The sequence below is a fragment of the Gymnoscopelus microlampas genome (assembly GCF_963454915.1).
Source record: "Gymnoscopelus microlampas genome assembly, chromosome: 3".
Classification (NCBI taxonomy): domain Eukaryota; kingdom Metazoa; phylum Chordata; class Actinopteri; order Myctophiformes; family Myctophidae; genus Gymnoscopelus; species Gymnoscopelus microlampas.
The window spans coordinates 40,457,023-40,474,251 of NC_139940.1; the positions used below are offsets into that span (position 1 = coordinate 40,457,023).

The 17,229-nt window shown below is 41.4% G+C and overlaps 1 protein-coding gene across 1 annotated transcript; it reads left to right on the forward strand.

Annotated features, from left to right (window-relative positions):
- Positions 1 to 4,996: 4,996 nt before the first annotated feature.
- On the forward strand, positions 4,997 to 8,856 carry eny2 (ENY2 transcription and export complex 2 subunit). The gene is made up of 5 exons (XM_084052903.1): positions 4,997 to 5,173; positions 6,105 to 6,182; positions 6,550 to 6,620; positions 6,995 to 7,069; positions 8,504 to 8,856. Exons 2-5 carry the CDS (start codon positions 6,115 to 6,117, stop codon positions 8,575 to 8,577), a joined length of 288 nt encoding a protein of 95 aa, XP_083909029.1. The 5' UTR covers positions 4,997 to 5,173; positions 6,105 to 6,114; the 3' UTR covers positions 8,578 to 8,856.
- Positions 8,857 to 17,229: the final 8,373 nt, after the last annotated feature.

Here is a 17,229-nt window from a genome sequence, read left to right on the forward strand (position 1 = left end):
AAAGACATTCTGCCGTTTCAAATGAAGCGATGAGAGGAACTATATACCATGTTCCTGTAAAACCCCAGCATCAGTTTAGTGGTTTATGGTCATCCAGTCATGAAGAAGCCTTTCAGAGAGAGTCCCTGTGCATCCTCTGTGCTGAAAGTTCACCCGCTCACCTCCCCCCTGCTGTCCAGCTGCCTCAGGCTGCTACAGGCAAGATAACTTTGGTAATAAGCTATGGGGGTTCGGCCAGTAGTGGAGAAGGGGGTTGGGGGTTGGGGAGAGGAGATAAGAATGGTTTCACGGGACCTGGGTGGGAGGGAAAATTCCTCACACACCTTGTGTCCCTTCCCTCTCAATCTCCAAAGGCAGATCACTGACAGCATGTCCTCTAATCTAAAGAGTGTGGTACACAGACCCATCTCGCTCTGTGCCTGAACTGAAGAAACGATTGTCGTGCCGACACACTGGGCATTTCATCATCCTCTGCACATCGAACCACCATCGACTGTCAAGACACCAGCTGTTAATTAACTCAAACTTACTTTCTGATGGACAGCTTGTCTCTCTCCATCCTGTAGACCCCCTGACATGGATAAGGTACTTCGTTCACCTGTAACCTGTAACCCATCCATCAGTCTGTCATAAAGTGATGCACGGCATAGACGCCTCACACTTGAGATGGCAATCCTCTTGAATCCCTGATTCTGTGGCATATGGGAAATAATTCTCGACGAGATTCCAGACGACAGATTCAGTCAATTTAGCCATGACATTTAAACAGAGTCAACCTTTGTACGAGCCATATAAAAGTATTCTCCCACTATCACTTCCTGTAAGGGGCATGAGAGCGTGTCTCTCTGGATGTGTAACCTTGAAACCAACCCTCGTCAAACTTGGCTATACCCCCCTCTTTGGTCTTTCGTCTCCAACAATGCGAATCTTTAGACCACCTGTCAGTTTGGGAAAGGTTCCGACTCTGCTGACATAGGGATAGGGAGTTTTAAGGTCAATAAATGTGAGCTGTTAAACTTGTACAGGCCTAGCAGGAGTCAGTTAAGTGTTTAATTAAACTGAGCAGAGCAGAACAGAAGTGGTGGTAGGCTGTCATACAGCATCTATGAAATAATAAGACTTATAAGAGCCCCAACCTTTGAATCTGACGGTTTTCAGCTTTAGAGACTAGACCAAAAAGTTCCAGATTTTTAATTGAGCAGAAAGGCAGTCAGACAATCTCATGTCTATTGTCTACTGTTCTCCAGAGAAAGTTTGACTTTAAAGGGATAGTTCCCTCTCAAAATGACCGATTAGTCACCCCATGGAGACTTGAATTCATGGATAACCGGCAGAGGTTCCGGTAGGAGACACAAAGCCTACCGGAACCGCTGCCTACCGGTCCACTGGTCATGAAATTATTGGCTTAGGAATGTGACAAAAACAAAAAAATATACATGAATTCAAGTCTCCATGGGGTGACTAATCAATAGAAAAAAAGTATTTTTTTGGGTGAACAATCCTTTTAACAAGTGGGTCATTCTTCTAGTATCAATCATGGCTTCAATATTAGGGATTTGTTAGTTTGTTTGTTTGTTTATTCTTCCATTCTCTTTTAAATAGTAACGCTGCACTTCCCTATTTAGAGCTTTAGATCTAAATCTAAAGACATCTGGGTGTGAAAAGAGTTAATATCTTAACTTTATTGTCTTTATTGTCTACTCTCTTGAAAAATGTGGGGCTTTGTGTGAAGACTTCTAATTTCACACTTACTTTCCTACATCTCAAATAAATCCATTCGTTACCCTTCCATTGAGCCCTCACTCGACCAAAACTTGAGGAGATAACAGAAGCTTGTGGAGGGTAGGTATAATGCCCAAGAGCAGAAAAGATATGTGAAAAGTAAAAGTGGAGACACTTCAAAATCTGATTGCGTGTCCTTAGGTTTTTTTTAAGGGAGATAAAAAAAATAAGTGACAGGTAGTCTCTTTGGGATTAATTTGGAAAGGATATGGTGGGTTTAGAAGCAGCCCAGACTGCTGAAAGGCATATCTTTTTCATTGGTGCAAAGCCACTGAAGGGCTATACCAGGGCATATAAGATAATGTAATGTGGTCGCCTGTTTGTCAGATAGCCAGATTTACACAGTACACAAAAATACAAAGCACACAACAAAAGAACAGTCCACATATTGCATTTGTTGTTGTGACCTTGCTACAGTGCAACATTACAAGAAATAAGACTCAGATCAATTACGATAAGCCACTGTGCATGTTTACCAACAACCCCCAACATAGTAGGCAGGAACATTTTAGGATTCATAGAACACCAGGTCCAAACTGTCAGAAAAAAAGCACGCTATGGTCTCACTGTCTGACTGTATCAATGCAATGTTGAAAACACAAGACTGACATGCACATCTCATGGGCAAACATATAGCCTTGATGTGCAAGGTTACAATATATACAGACAAACATGTGTGGTAGGCTACTATAATATAAAAGCATAACTAAAAATAGAAATAAAAACACATTTTGCAATAAGTGAAAACATTTAGATAAGTTAAGGGAGATTTGCTTTGGATTCTGTCCATTCTGCAGTTCCACATGAGATTTTTCTTAAATATCTTGCACTACTGTAGTACCGGTAACTGGTCCTAGTAAAGTCTAAGCTTAATAGCAGAAATTGCTTAATGTACATACGTTTTATTGCTACTAGTGTTGATGATGTCTTGTATATTATTGTATGTCTTTAAATGTCTCGAAGAATTGAATACACAGCAGGACCACAATATGAATACATTTTCAAATAAAAAAAAAATGAATGGAAACAAGCCCTTTTGTGTTATCCTTTTAGCGCCATTGTGTAATTGTACCACCGTACTACTTGCAAACTGTTAATAAAGTATTCAATCAATCAATCAATCAATCAATCAATCAGTAGGCCTCCTTTCATACACAATTCACATATACACCTTCTGACATAATGCACTCCTCATGGCCCACATATTGCTCAACAATTATACTATACTAAGAATATTTAAAAAAATATATATATAAAAATATTGCAGAAGTGGTGACATATTGCTCATCACTATGGCTAACGTCTACTTTAAATAATTGTGTTGAGACGCTTGATGGATGTATAGTTTATAACTGTTCAGCCTGCACTTGAGGACCAATAATGTTCAAAACGGTAAAAGCTGGTCCTTTTTAAGGGAAAGCTTGAAATTATTGTTGGTAAATGGTGCATGTATATAGCACTTTTATCCAACACTAACTCTGAGGGAGCCTGGGATCAAACTGGGAACCTCGCAGTTGGCATCCGGCCGCTCTACCGGCCACTCTACCCCTGAGCCACTTGACCCACATTTTACACAACCTTTATACTAGACTAATACTATTCAAGGACACTTCGACATCAACTCTGGGGGAGCCCAGGATCGAACTAGTATTTCCTATTTTCTATACTTTTTCTTCTACTCCACTACATCTCAGAGACAAATATTGTACTTTTACTCCACTACAATTATTTGAAAACTTAGTTTTCAAATAACTAGTTACTAGTTACTTTGTAGATTTTGATTATTATAATTACAAAACATACATTAACCACTTCAGCCCTATATACACATTTCGGCCATTGCAGATCTACAAGCTCACAATGCAGATGCAGCAATTGCAAATCTGCTATTTGCCCCTCAAAAGTATGCATTTCATACATTTGCAAACTTGTGAAATGGGACATTCTGCATAATGAGTACTTTCTACCTTTGGTACATAATACAAAATAAATACATTTTGATGCCAATACTTTTGTACTTTTACTCAAGTGCATTTTGAATTCCGGACTTATACTTGTAACAGACTATTTCTACATTGCAGTATTGATACTTTTGCACAAGTAAAAACAATTTGAGTACTTTTCCACCACTGTCAATGTCAAACATCATCATCTTGCATCAAAGGGTTGAAGTGAAAACGTTTGGTCTCCATCCTTGACGATTAATGTGTTGACCAACGCCGCCACCTAGTGGTGTAAATGAGCATTACAGTTTGTAAGTAAGTAGGTAGTAACTACTTTAGCCGATATGTTGTTCCCAGTGTTGCCATGCCTGCTTATTTTAAGCGACTTTGGACTTGTTATTCTGTAAAGTTGCTTGTAAATATCTGTAGTTTTTTTGGGGCTTGTTTCTAAAGTGCTTATTCGGGCTTGTTTCTAAAGTGTGGTTGCTTATTTGTACTTGTTTCTAAAGTGTATTTGCTTATTTGGGCTTGTTTCTAAAGTGTACAGTTGCTTATTTGGGCTTGTTTCTAAAGTGTAGTTGCTTATTTGGGCTTGTTTCTAAAGTGTACAGTTGCTTATTTGGGCTTGCCTCTAAAGTGTAGTTGCTTATTTGGGCTTGCTTCACACATTTATTTATTTTTAACCAGTGGTTCTCAAATATTTTCATATCATGAACCCCCAAATTAATGTGCTTTGTCGATAAACCCCATCTGAAAATGTGTTGTGCCAGGGAGCCCCACACCAGATTTGTGATTGATTGATGAACTTTATTTAGTAAGACATGAGAACAACAGTACATGGAAGTACAAATTCACAATACAAGGTCCACTAAACTGGAAGACTCATAAAGCAAGCTTGTTTAAAATGAGATCCCCATGCACACAAATCATGATGACATATAAGAGACAGACAGATATACACACTACTATACAGAACGTCATACAATCAGCTTACAGGTTACTGGTATGAAGAGTGAAAACTATGTACAAGAAAAAAGTCAGGGAGGGGGAGGTAGAATGTTTTAAAAAATATTGTGAAAAACGTTTTTTTTTTTTAAATAGCAGATCTTCAAGCTCACAACGCGTCGCATCGCACGATGGATACAGACAGTATAGGTTTAAAGCGCTCATAATGGGCCTAGTGCTAGTGCCCCAGTTGCTTCTTTTTGGGCTTGTTTTCATAGACCTGGTTTGCTTATTTCTCTCACACAAACTGGCAACACTGGGTAGGAACTACTTTAACCGATGTTGCTCCATGTGGGAATGTGATCAGTGTGGGAATATTAGCTTGTTGTTTATATAACAACAACAACTGACCATATCTGACAACTTGTTGGTGATTTTGGGGTGTTTTACCTCAATACTTTGGTGTGTTAAACACATCATGAGCATTGTGTTTATTGCTTGGGGTGAGTAAGGTTTTTAAAAGGGTTTGTTACAAGCTAACTGCTACTATTTTAGGGTTTGTTACAGGCTAAATGCTATTATTGTAGGGTTTTCAGGACAAATGCTATTATTTTAGGGTTTGTTACAGGCTAAATGCTATTATTTTAGGGTTTGTTAGAGGCTAAATGCTAGTATTTTAGGGTTTGTTACAGGCTAAATGCTATTATTTTAGGGTTTGTTAGTGGCTAAATGCTATTATTTTAGGGTTTGTTACAGGCTAAATGATATTATTGTAGGGTTTGTTACAGGCTAAATGCTATTATTTTAGGGGGTGTTAACAGGCTAAATGCTATTATTTCAGGGGTTCGTTGTACAGGCTAAATGCTATGATTTATCTGCCTAACCTAGACAGTGCTGCATGCTAATTAGCAGCTAACTCTTAGCATTGTCAAAATGCAACGCCAACTAACTAACAATGATGGAAGAAGTACTCACATGTTTTACTTAAAAGTATCAATACTGCAATGTAGAAATATTCTGTTACAAGTCGAAGTCCTGCATTCAAAATGTACTTGAGTAAAGTACAAAATTATTGGTATCAAAATATACTTAAAGTACCAACAGTAAAAGTACTCAAATGTTTGAAAATTGCAGATCTGCAAGCTTGTAGATCAGCTATTTTCAAATAGCCTATCGTGTATGTATAAAATAGGGCTGACGTGATTAATGTATGTTTTATAATATAAAAAATTATATCTGCAAAGTAGCTACTAGTAGCTGAAGTTTTCAAATAATTGTAGTGGAGTAAAAGTAAAAGTACTGAAATTGGAAATACTCCAGTAAAGTAAAAAATACCTCAACATTGTACTTAGTACAATACTTGAGTAAATGTTGATAACTAACTAACAAACCATAAATAGCAACATACTGTCATTTTCCTTACATCTCGTACAGGTACACGAATATGAGTAAAGATTCCAGAATGAGGGCAACTATAAACCAGAAGTTGACTGAAATGGGAGAGAGAGAGAGGTGAGGCAGACAGACTTGTTATGACAACAACAAGACGTAAACTTTTTTTATCTGTTGAATTAAAAAGTTAACACGTTTTTGATTGATTGAATACTTCATTAAACAGAAATGCAAACAGCACGAGTACATACACTTGGTGTAAAAGAATAACCCAAATAAATCCTGAGGACTTGTTTCTATTGAGGTCCTTTGTATTCAATTCAATTCATAGAGACATTTAAAGACATACAATACTATATCGTAGACATCATCAGCACTAGTAGCAATAAAAAAAAACAGTACACAGGTAGCATTTCTGGTGTTACAGACGTTAGCCTGTGTGTGTCCTAATCTTACCTGCACTGTGGATTTATTGATTGGTCGACAGGCTGAAGGAGTTGCTGAGAACTAAGCTGACTGAATGTGGATGGAAGGACCAAATGAAGGCTCACTGCAAAGGTACCAATGACAGCACCTTTATCATGGGACTCCCTCTTTCATTGTTGTCGCCCAGGTTGCGCCTTAACATTTAACTTCACAAAAACTATGCCTAAACCTAACATTATCCCTAATCTTAACCTCACAAACAATATGCTTGACCCTAACCCTAACCTCACAGAAATTATGCCTAAACCTAACCTCAAAACCCTGTCCACCTGAGCGAAACACCGGGAAAAGAGACCCCCCCCACCCCCCTTTATCATACCAAATGAATGCACTTAATGTCGGCTTGATTAATTCATTGCAATTCATGTAGATCGGGTGGCCAGATTGCAGGCTAGCAAAAAAAAAAAAAAAAGTAGTTTGTATTGAACTGTTCTCACTCATTGCAGAAGTCATCAAAGAGAAAGGCTTGGAGCATGTAACTGTAGAGGACCTTGTGGTGGAAATCACTCCCAAAGGAAGAGGTAGGTAGACTATTCAGTGTGCTCACTACTTGCTAGCAAGGTTATAGCTTTTCAACACATTCTTTCCATGTCCTGTGCTAAAAGTAAAGCGGCAGGGGAGCGCCATGTTCTATGAAGAACTTTATTTATGACACGTGTAATTTAAAACACTCACGGCCAAGTTGTCTCAAACGTGCACTATGTATATAATTCAATTTCGTTTTGGACTGCAATATCTTTGCTATTCTTTCCTTTCATGTAAGCCTGAATTGTTCAATCAAAGTTCATCTACATTGGCAGGATGTGGGGCTGTGGCTGGTTGGCATGAGTGTGTTTTTGTACTGTATTGTCAGTGGTTCTCAACCTTTTCAGGCCGCGACCTGGGGACCCCCCACACAAGCACTTGGAATTGTAGGAGTAGAGGCATTACATTTAGTTTGACTCCGTTCCACAGATAAATATTGTGAAAATAGCAGATCTACAACCTCACAGCGCATTGTGAGCTTGTAGATCAGCAATTTTCGAATTCTTCAACTTATATTATTTGACAATTAGGCCAATGATTGACTAGTTTTTATAGTATAGTTTGTTGATTACTTTTGATGCAGTAATGGTCTTTTTTAAGGTCTTAAAAGTCCTTAAATTGTCACTTCACTGTCATCTGGGGACCCCCCCCCCAAACCAAAACAGCTGCCAAGTTTATCAGAAAGTTAATTTGTGTTTGCTAGAGCGGTAGTTCTCAAAGTGGGGTCCGGGGTCTGTGAGGGGGTCCCCAGTTAAATTAGTTAAAACCTGTATAGCATCAAAATTTGTTTAACCACTTTACCCCTATACAATACACGTTGGCTCTATTTGAAAATAGTATATGTACAAGCTCACAACGTACCGCAGCGCGTTGTAAGCTTGTGCATCTGCTATTTTCAAATAATAACACATATTGTGTGGTGGACCCTGGCTCAAAATATTTTCAGATGGGGTCTGTGGCCAAACATATATTAATTTGGGGGTCCTTGACGCCTGATTATGCCTGATCCCACCAACGCTCCAGGATATAGACCCGCCTTACCTGTCTGATTGGCTCCCTGGCAGGCATAGTTTTACTGAGGTTAGGGTTAGGGTTAAGGTTAGGTTCAGGCATAGTCTTACTGAGGTTAGGGTTAAGGTTAGGTTCAGGCATAGTTTTACTGAGGTTAGGGTTAGGGTTAAGGTTAGGTTCAGGCATAGTCTTACTGAGGTTAGGGTCAGGGTTAGGGTTAGGTATAGGCATAGTTGCAAAAACGAGAACTGTCAATCACAGCGACTACTGACCAATCACAGCGGGTTTGCCAAGAGCTGGCGTGGGATCCATAATAACGCGTCCTTGACATGAAAAAGTTTGAGAACCACTGTGCTAGAGGACTTGTTAGCTGTGCTGTTCTGTAATGTCATGCTGACCAATGTCTCTGTCTCTTCCAGCCTTAGTGCCAGACAGTGTCAAGAAGGAGCTTCTTCAGAGAATAAGAACCTTTTTGGCTCAGCATGCCACATGAACAAAACAACAATCCAATTGTTTTTACACGTTTTCCCCCCTCAGAAGACCTGCCTATGCTGTCATGATGTAGAAGTTTTTTTTTTTTTTTTTGTCTTTTTGATTTTTTTGCTCATTTTTTTATTGGTTTTAACTGAATGTATAACATGACCTATTTGATTCTGTTTTCATTTAAACCAGTTTTGTAAAATACCGTACATCATGTACCTTGCACACTCAATTCTCATTTGTTTATGAAACGTGTTATAAATGTGTATAAATAAAGTTTTAATTGACTGAAGTATCTTATGCCTATTTGAGAAGTGTATGACATCACACATTTAGGTTGGCACACAACGTTTTGGTAGTGATGTTCAATACTATCTGTGCTGTCATAGTTCATATGAAATTGAGTGGTATTGCCTTTCAGCGCACTTTGTCCAAAGGGCTCCATTCATAGCTCTGTGTATGTGAAGCCTAACCCCAGAGGTACAGTATCAGGACAGTAGCCAACTTCATGCCTAGTCTTTCAAAGATAGAGTCAAAACAACAATATCACAAAGTCATGAAAAGAGCCTTTATCAAATGCTTGACAGAATATATGGAGCTGTATGGACAATTTACCCTGGTAACTTGAAGCACGCTGGGCTCGTGCACTGAAATAAGGTTGTCCTTTGACTAAATGACACATCCCCCGTGCTTATATCCAAACATCCATGCTCCCCTGATGACAAGACGGCTGCTGCTTTACTTCCTAGAATAACAGGGTGTTCCTGACAGAAGGGAGAGATTGGGGTAGAAAGAGGGAGATTATGAAAAGATAAACAGGAGTGACCCTGTTCACAGGGAAAGGTATAACTCATGTGGATGCACCAAGGGACAAATTGCCCTCCCAGAACAGGACTGTCGAATCGTTTCAAGGTCCTCGATGCACAGTGAACAAGTGCATATACAAGTGTTCCAATGGGAGAGTCACTGGGTGGACACCAAAAAAAAACATAAGTCACACCAAGCTGTGATGGTTTGTCAAAATCTGTAAAAAGCTGGATCATGACCTCTGCACGGTGTCCTGCCAATACACATTCAACCACCATCTCTGCTATCTCCATTCTTTTGAATGCTGCTGTGCAATGTCATAAACCTCTTATCAAAGCGATAAAAGACTTGAGCTGCCTGCTTAGATAATAGTCGTTGTTTTACAAAATTAACTTTTTTATTATTCTTTTTTTCCCCCTCAAGCTGACACGGATCATTTTTGTTTTGTTAAAACCTCTCTAGTTACACATGCGGAATGGCTAATTGGTTATACATGACGTTCAGAGGGGCCGTGAACCCAAGCAACACACCCCTCGGCACGAGTAGCACATTAGTGGGTAGTGAGTGAGTCGTTGCGCTGGTCACCCACCGAAGACAGACGGCGTGTTTTCTTAGCCGAAGGACCCACTGTGACATCAGCCCAGGTGACAACATGCTGATATACAGTGCTGCTGGGGAGGCCAAATGGAACGCACCCGTCCAGCCCCGGCACACACGCTACTTTAATGGCCTGCATCAATCCCCATGTTATCAGGAGATCTCCCTGGACCGCGCACATACAGGGGGCTCAACACAATACAGTGAACTGCAGAACCTTGCGGGATAGAATTACAGGTGATGCCATTTATTATCATACAAGATTTTTATTTACTTTCTCGCTCTCTGTTCTCAGCTTTTCTTCATCACTCAAGACCTGCAGAGTTCTGCTGAGGTGCCTTACAGTAACCAGATGACTCTGCACATCATAAAAAGCTAGAAAAGTCAATTAAAGAAAAACAAAACAATACAAAAAAATAAAACACATCCTTTTCAGTGATAAACACAGCAGATGATAACCACAAATCACATATTCTGGCTGATAGATTTGTGTCCAGGCCCTTCTGAATGAGCTGTCATAAGACAGGGAACAACAAAGGGCAGGAATGACCTCATCATTCCCCTGATGTCAATATCAAGCTGTGTCAGAGCAATGCCCAATGACATTTAAAAGGGAAAGATAAACATGCCCTGTGTGTGCGCACGTGCATGCGTGTGTATGTGTAGGAGAAAGAGAAGGGGTGATATGGTCAGGACCCATGGAATCATATCATTTCAGCATGATAGCAGCTGTGTCAACAGTTAATGGAGCCAAAAAGTGTGGTTCTATATATTGAGCCATAGGTGCACTGGCAGTCCTTTCTCTAAAGAACTTGGCAACATTTAGATACTATAAACACCCCTCTTACTGTACAAACAACTGAGTTGGCCTACAATATAACAGAAGACGATGCAAAATTGAGTCATGTCAGAAATATTTTCATATTGTAGACACCGCAGTGCGGTACATGATTTATATTGCAGTTTCAGATTTGGGGGTATGTTCACCAGTGCAGATGTTGTGACGGTTTAGGAAATACTTAAAGTAATATATCCTGACAACAATACAAATTGGATGCATATCACCCTATTAAACACAAAGTCTATCCGTCTTATGTAAGAAATGATACATGTGATTTAGTTTTTCATTCATTTTGCATCTGTCACACACAGTGAACACGGAGCGCAAAAGCACCTTAAGCTCAAAAAAAGGTCACAGAGGGTGTTTGTAAGCAAAACAAAATGGCCACAGGCTCTTACAAATTCCCAAGGCCCAGCATGCAGTTGGCTCCCTTTACTGTCAGCATGTGTGAATGCCATGCTCGATAAAGTTCTCTTTGAATTCCCTCTCTAGAATTTATGAGACGTGCAACATGGGGTTGCAGTTCTTTTGAAGCCTGCACACTTGCAGTACTCTGTGGCATTTATATTCTCATTTTAAGAACAAAAAAAAGAGGCAAAAAGGAGAATAGGGAGAACTTGGCATGCAGTGACCTGCAGTGTGACAGGATTTAAATGTATTTACACTCTGTTGTGTCTCCTGGGAACTGTTTTCTACACACTAATGAGGCTGCGAAATAAGCTCCGCTCTGTTATTACTGGCATCCGCACGCCAGTCACAGGCATACCACTCACCCTTTTCCCCCTTCCCTCTCAGTAGCCCAGTGCAAATAATAAATAAGAGGAAATACATCATCCCCTTTTCAATCCGAGAGCCAAGACTGGGCCTGCCAAAGTTAACACAAAGCAATCTTAGGTAATGATCAGCAAATGTGTATAAAGTTTCATAGAGCATGACTTCACATAATTCTTGTTTAGCTCATGTTGGCTGGCCCAATCTCAATTCTGATGTTGTTACGGTAGGAATAGTCTTGCATTCTGACACACACGCACACACTCACGCATGCACACACACACACACACACACACACGCGCGCGCACGGACGAGCGCACACACACACACACACACACACACACACACACACACACACACACACACACCATTCACACCCATATGCACAGCATGCACAGGCACAATAACACTTTATTTTGACTCGCTCTGCTTATTTCCTGATGGCTTGGAGGCAACACTTCTGATTTATAAGCGACTGTAATTGATCGAATCAGTGTTAAAATTGTATTAAGGAGCAGCCACCCTTCAAGAAATGGGAGGATTCAACAGACGCCTTTTTTGTAACATGCTCTGTCCCCAGTAATCCCCAAAACATGAGTCAAATTTTCCGCTCCTGCTCAACAATACACAGGGGTGGCAAAAGTTACACAGCATTGCGTTATGACTCAATTGATGGCAATTATTTGCTCAATCTAAAAAAAAAGAAAAAATGTCATTGACCTGTTTTAGTGCTCTCTACCTACAGCGTAGCTCGTTTGCAGACGGAGAAGCAGGGGGGTCCCCGTGCAACAACACGGAGGAAAGGAGTGAAACACAAACCAGACATTGTTTACCCTGTTTCTGATGTAAAGGCCACTTACTGTCGTGTCCAATGCCTAACCCTTAATTTGCTGCTCTGGCCTTTGAAGTGTGTGCATATTTCTATTTCCTGACACAGTCCCCCCCCACCCGACCCACCACCACCAGCCACCAGCCCACCACCCCTTCTTCTCCCACCCCCACCCCAAAACGCCCGCCGAGCCCCACGGTTGATATTGCAACTGGATAGGCCATGTTTCCATGTAGGGGCTCTTTCGGCCCCTCACTCTGATGATAGAAAACACAAGTGGGGAGGAAGGGAAGGGGAAAGAGGGGAAGGGAGTGCTGGGCGCAGGGATCCACAGAGAGGCCCTGGCTCTGGCCCAGACAACGCTGCAGGGGATTAGAGCACACCCTGGCAGCAGAATGGTTTCACTTAAGAATTTCAGTAATCACTTTTAGGAGTGTAATATATAGCTGACCTTCAGCAGCGCCACACGACCCCCCGCTCCTCCAGCCATTTGATCAAAGGAAGCGTCAGTGGCAGTGCAAACAGGCGCTATCAGTGGGCTCCGGTGGATTTACTGCCTGCTTCTTCTCTCTTGTCTCCCCTTCGAGCCCTGATGTGTTTTATACTTCCGCCGTGTGGCGGTGTTGCGCGCGGAAAAGAGCAGATCTGCAAGCTCAAAGGGCATGGCGTCCGCGGCGCCCTGTGAGCTTGCAGGTCTGCTCTTTTCGGCGCGTGACACCGTCGCACGAGGGAGCATAAGTCAAGGCATGAGTCGTGCACCGATACACACAGTAGGCTAACCCAGTTTTGTTTTACAAAACCTATTTTTCTCCCGGTACTAATTTACAGGCCGGATCATGACTTGAGGGAGCTCAGGGGGCCTTGAGGAGGAGGAGGAGGAGGGTGGGGTGGTGTGGGCTTGGGGGGGGGGGGGGTTGCTGTGGGAAGGAGAGAACGTGGAGGAGGTGGAGGTCCTGGAAGCTTGGGCCTCTCATCCGCTGCCTGCTGACGAGGCTGACCAGTCCGGTTCTTTCTTATCATGGGAAAAGCCCAGTAGTTCCCCCGCCCCACCTCCCTCTCTCTCTCTCTCTCTCTCTCTCTCTCTCTCTCTCTCTCTCTCTCTCTCTTAGTCTCTCTCAGCATGGAAAAAATAAGTTTGTTGCCAAAGCAAGTGTGGGGAATTGTGTTTTATGTACTGTACACTAAGGAAATGTGTAAACAGAGCTCTGCAAAATTTCAACTTTGCAGTCAAAAAATAAAACTTGTGAAAAAAGTTGTGTTCTCTCTCTCTCTCTCTCTCTCTCTATCTCTCTCAGACGCTCTCTCTCTCTCTCTCTCTCTCTCTCTCTCTCTCTCTCTCTCTCTCTCTCTCTCTCTCTCTCTCTCCCTCTCTCTCTCTCCTCAGCTGGGGCAGCCAAACACCATGGCCTGTGCTCCCCGACAACAACAGCAGCATGCAGCAGTCAGAGAGGGGAGGGGAGGGGAGGGGGAGAGCACTGGAGTCATCTGGGACGTCCCAGTAGGGTTTATGTGGTGCTCTAAATCACAGCAGACTCTGACAAAGAAGTGGGGAGAAAGGATGTGGGTATCATAGCAACTATTAATAGGCCTATACGTCTTGGTATGAACCCAGCAGAGGTGTGAGGCATGCATGTCAATGTTAAGTCTCTCTCACGCGGGCAGCACGGTCGCATTGATCAAAAGAATGCTTTAATTAGACTCAAGTAGCTGTTCATTTAGCTACTCACAGTGCGCAGCAGAAACCATGGCATTTTAATGGGCTATTTTATTGCCGTATCCTTAAGAAAGTAACATAACATTTCAATCAGTTGTGAATGCGCAATTACTGTAAACATTGTCGAATGAAAAGCAGACATTATCAGAAAACAATGTCGACATGTTGACCTCTGTGGCTTTTAAGGGAAATGTTTTGCAGCTGCTTAAATCCACATGCAGTGATTTGTGAGTCATATGTTCATGCAAATTTCATGCTCTTGTTAAAATAGTTCTGGTTGCACCCAGAGCTCCCATATTTTGTATTCTGGGTAATATGATTGCTTGCTTTGTCTTTGTTTAATTTAAAACAAACAGTAAATGTTTTATTGCTACGCTTCCATTTCAACATGTGCCCCAATAAATGCTGCACCATGCTGTACTCACCAGAGTAGAACATGCCCATAGTCACCATGTGATGGCGTTGCAGAACTGATAACAGTTGAGTCCCGAGGAACTCTGAAGAGGTAGATGACTTTCAGTCTCAAATTTCCATTTGTGCTTTATCTGTGAAAAGTTCAATACAACACGCACTTGTATTGCTCATTGTTGCTCTGAAAACACTTTACCTCATCTTTTTCTATCAATGAGCTGTCAATCTCTGGGGGATAGATTGTTAGTTCATAGAACCACACACACGCGCGCGCGTACACACACACACACACACACACACACACACACACACACACACACACACCCACACACACACACAAGATCATGTTTTCACTTTCTTGTTGGTTTCTTTTTTAGATATATTTCAGGAAATACACAGGTCATTATATCAGCGAGGGATTCAATGCTTAAGCGAAAATAGACTCAAGTTTATTAGATAGCATGTCAGGGAGTGTTTATTTGACTCATTTGATGACAATGTGTGCCGTGTCATTAAATGACCGCAGGATGTCCTGTGCTTTTATGAGGTTCTTAGACAGGCTTGGGAAAAAAAGAAAAATGCATCCTGATTCGACCACGTGAGCGCAATGCTCCACATGTTTTTGGTATTTTTTTTGTCTGTCCCAGGAGCAACATGGAGGGACCCAAACAAGAACTGCCAACTGTGGTCAGGGCCCTTTTGCCCTCGCTTTCATCTCCAGGGGTCAACGTAGGTCAGCTGAGTTCCAAGGATTTTGCTTAGCCTATGTTATGCAAAGAAAGCGGTTCTGTGAGATTTGAATTTGGTCCTTTTGAGTCCAATGCGGTGGTTATGTAACCACTACGCTTGACAATAAGTGATGAGGAGGAAGAAGGGGTAAAGGCCTTCCTCCTGAGATATTACTGCATTCCGCTCACCTGCTGATAAGCTTGTTGTTTGGTGAGCAAACTGGAGTAAAAGTACCTGCAATAAAAGGATTGTGTGCCTTGTACGCGTAGGTATTTTATGTGACCATACATTACGGGCACACTGATAAATGCCTGCTATCTCAACACGTGCCGTATCATTATCATTACGCAGCTGGTCACTTTGATGTTGACTGGTGTTGAGTCAGATACGGTAAGGAATAATAACGCCTCGCTTCCTTGGAAGGGGAGAACTCCATTGAGACTGCGATACTGTAATTGCCTTATTAGCTTTTAGGAGTGAGCCAGATACAGTAACATATGGTCAACACTCACGTTTGGTTTGTGAGAGAGCTCATGTTGACCCTTTTGATTATTGGCCTATACTATCTTTTAGGAAAGAATATACAACTAACTGGGTGGGCAAGTGAGTTCTCAAGCTGTGTGCAGCTCATCACTTAAAAAATAAAACAGCACGCTGAAGTTCATTATCATTAGCAGCAGAGATGGTGCAGCCATTGTTACATGTTAAGTATATTTTGTTGTATGACCGTGTGTCACTCTCCAATAATAACTTGAGGACTGGTGCTTGAAAATCAGCAGGAGGAGAGACATGACAACATTTTGATATAGGAAACCCTTTCTTTGCAGACATCGCAAATACAAGTGGCTTCAACAAAGGCTCTACAGAACAGAAAAGCACACAAAAACCCTAGCCCACATGAAAATAACGGATTGAATGAAACAATGGCCATCAAACAAAAACATGAATCACAAATGACATGCAAAACACTGTGACTCAAATAACAGCACAATTAACACAACAATAAAATATCAAGTGAGTGTGCGCCCTGAGGCATGCCGGGAAGTCCTTGTCAGCCACACTGACACACCCTGGGATAATACACAGCCAGGTAACAGCCAGGTAACCGGAACAGTGGGCCCCCTGACTGGGCACCTTTTTAAATATAATTCATTTAAAACATATACATACTTCTATTCATAGTTTGTATATAGTTTCAATGTACATATTATTTTCTTTTTTGATATTAATATGTTTGGACTGATGATAGGTTCTTTGTTTGCCTATGATCCTAGATTACTGAGGCACTACACTGTCTCTATGCATTTGATGTTACCTTTTGTTTACCTTGCTTACTGTAAATCACTCTGGATTAAGAGCGTCTGCTAAATGCCTAAATTGTCAATTTATTTTAAATTTTATATTTGATTTTATATCTACATTTATTTTATAAATGAGGGGCCAAATACATATCATAATTTCTTTATTACTTTTAAGGCCCAATATTTCTACAAATGCTACAAATAGCTGCAAAACCTGTGATATCCAGTCATTTTGGGGATAAACAAGAAGTTAAAGGGTACATTTTGGCCTGATAATAATGTACCATGCATGTTAAAATCATGTATACTTTTCCGACCATTTTCCAAAGCATACATTTAGTCTTTATTTTATGTTTTACATTTTGGAGAAAGCCAATTTAACATTGAGGTGCCCTCAAGATTTAGGTGCCCACTGGACCTATATCCCATAGCCACACCTGAGGGGTTTAACTGTCCCCAGTAACCCATGCACTCAACACAAAGTCCCGGAGGTGCAGAGGCAAATGCCCAATTTGCTTCCTATAGGCCCCGGAGGCTTGGGTGTTCCAGTGTGAGGGTCGTGACTCGTACTGGTGTGTGGGGTCTCTCCGTATCCACCTGGGTTTCTTCTGCGCTGGTGAGGCGGCAATAAGGTTGCATATGTCAGAGAGTGTGGCCAGCATGGT

What these genes read in the sequence shown, in the direction of transcription:
- eny2 (XM_084052903.1), top strand. Translation starts at nt 6,115, where the DNA reads ATGAGTAAAGATTCCAGAATGAGGGCAACTATAAACCAGAAGTTGACT. An exon ending in GAAATGGGAGAGAGAGAGAG is followed by an intron (nt 6,183 to 6,549) that starts GTGAGGCAGACA and finishes ATTGGTCGACAG; the next exon opens with GCTGAAGGAGTTGCTGAGAA. An exon ending in AATCACTCCCAAAGGAAGAG is followed by an intron (nt 7,070 to 8,503) that starts GTAGGTAGACTA and finishes TGTCTCTTCCAG; the next exon opens with CCTTAGTGCCAGACAGTGTC.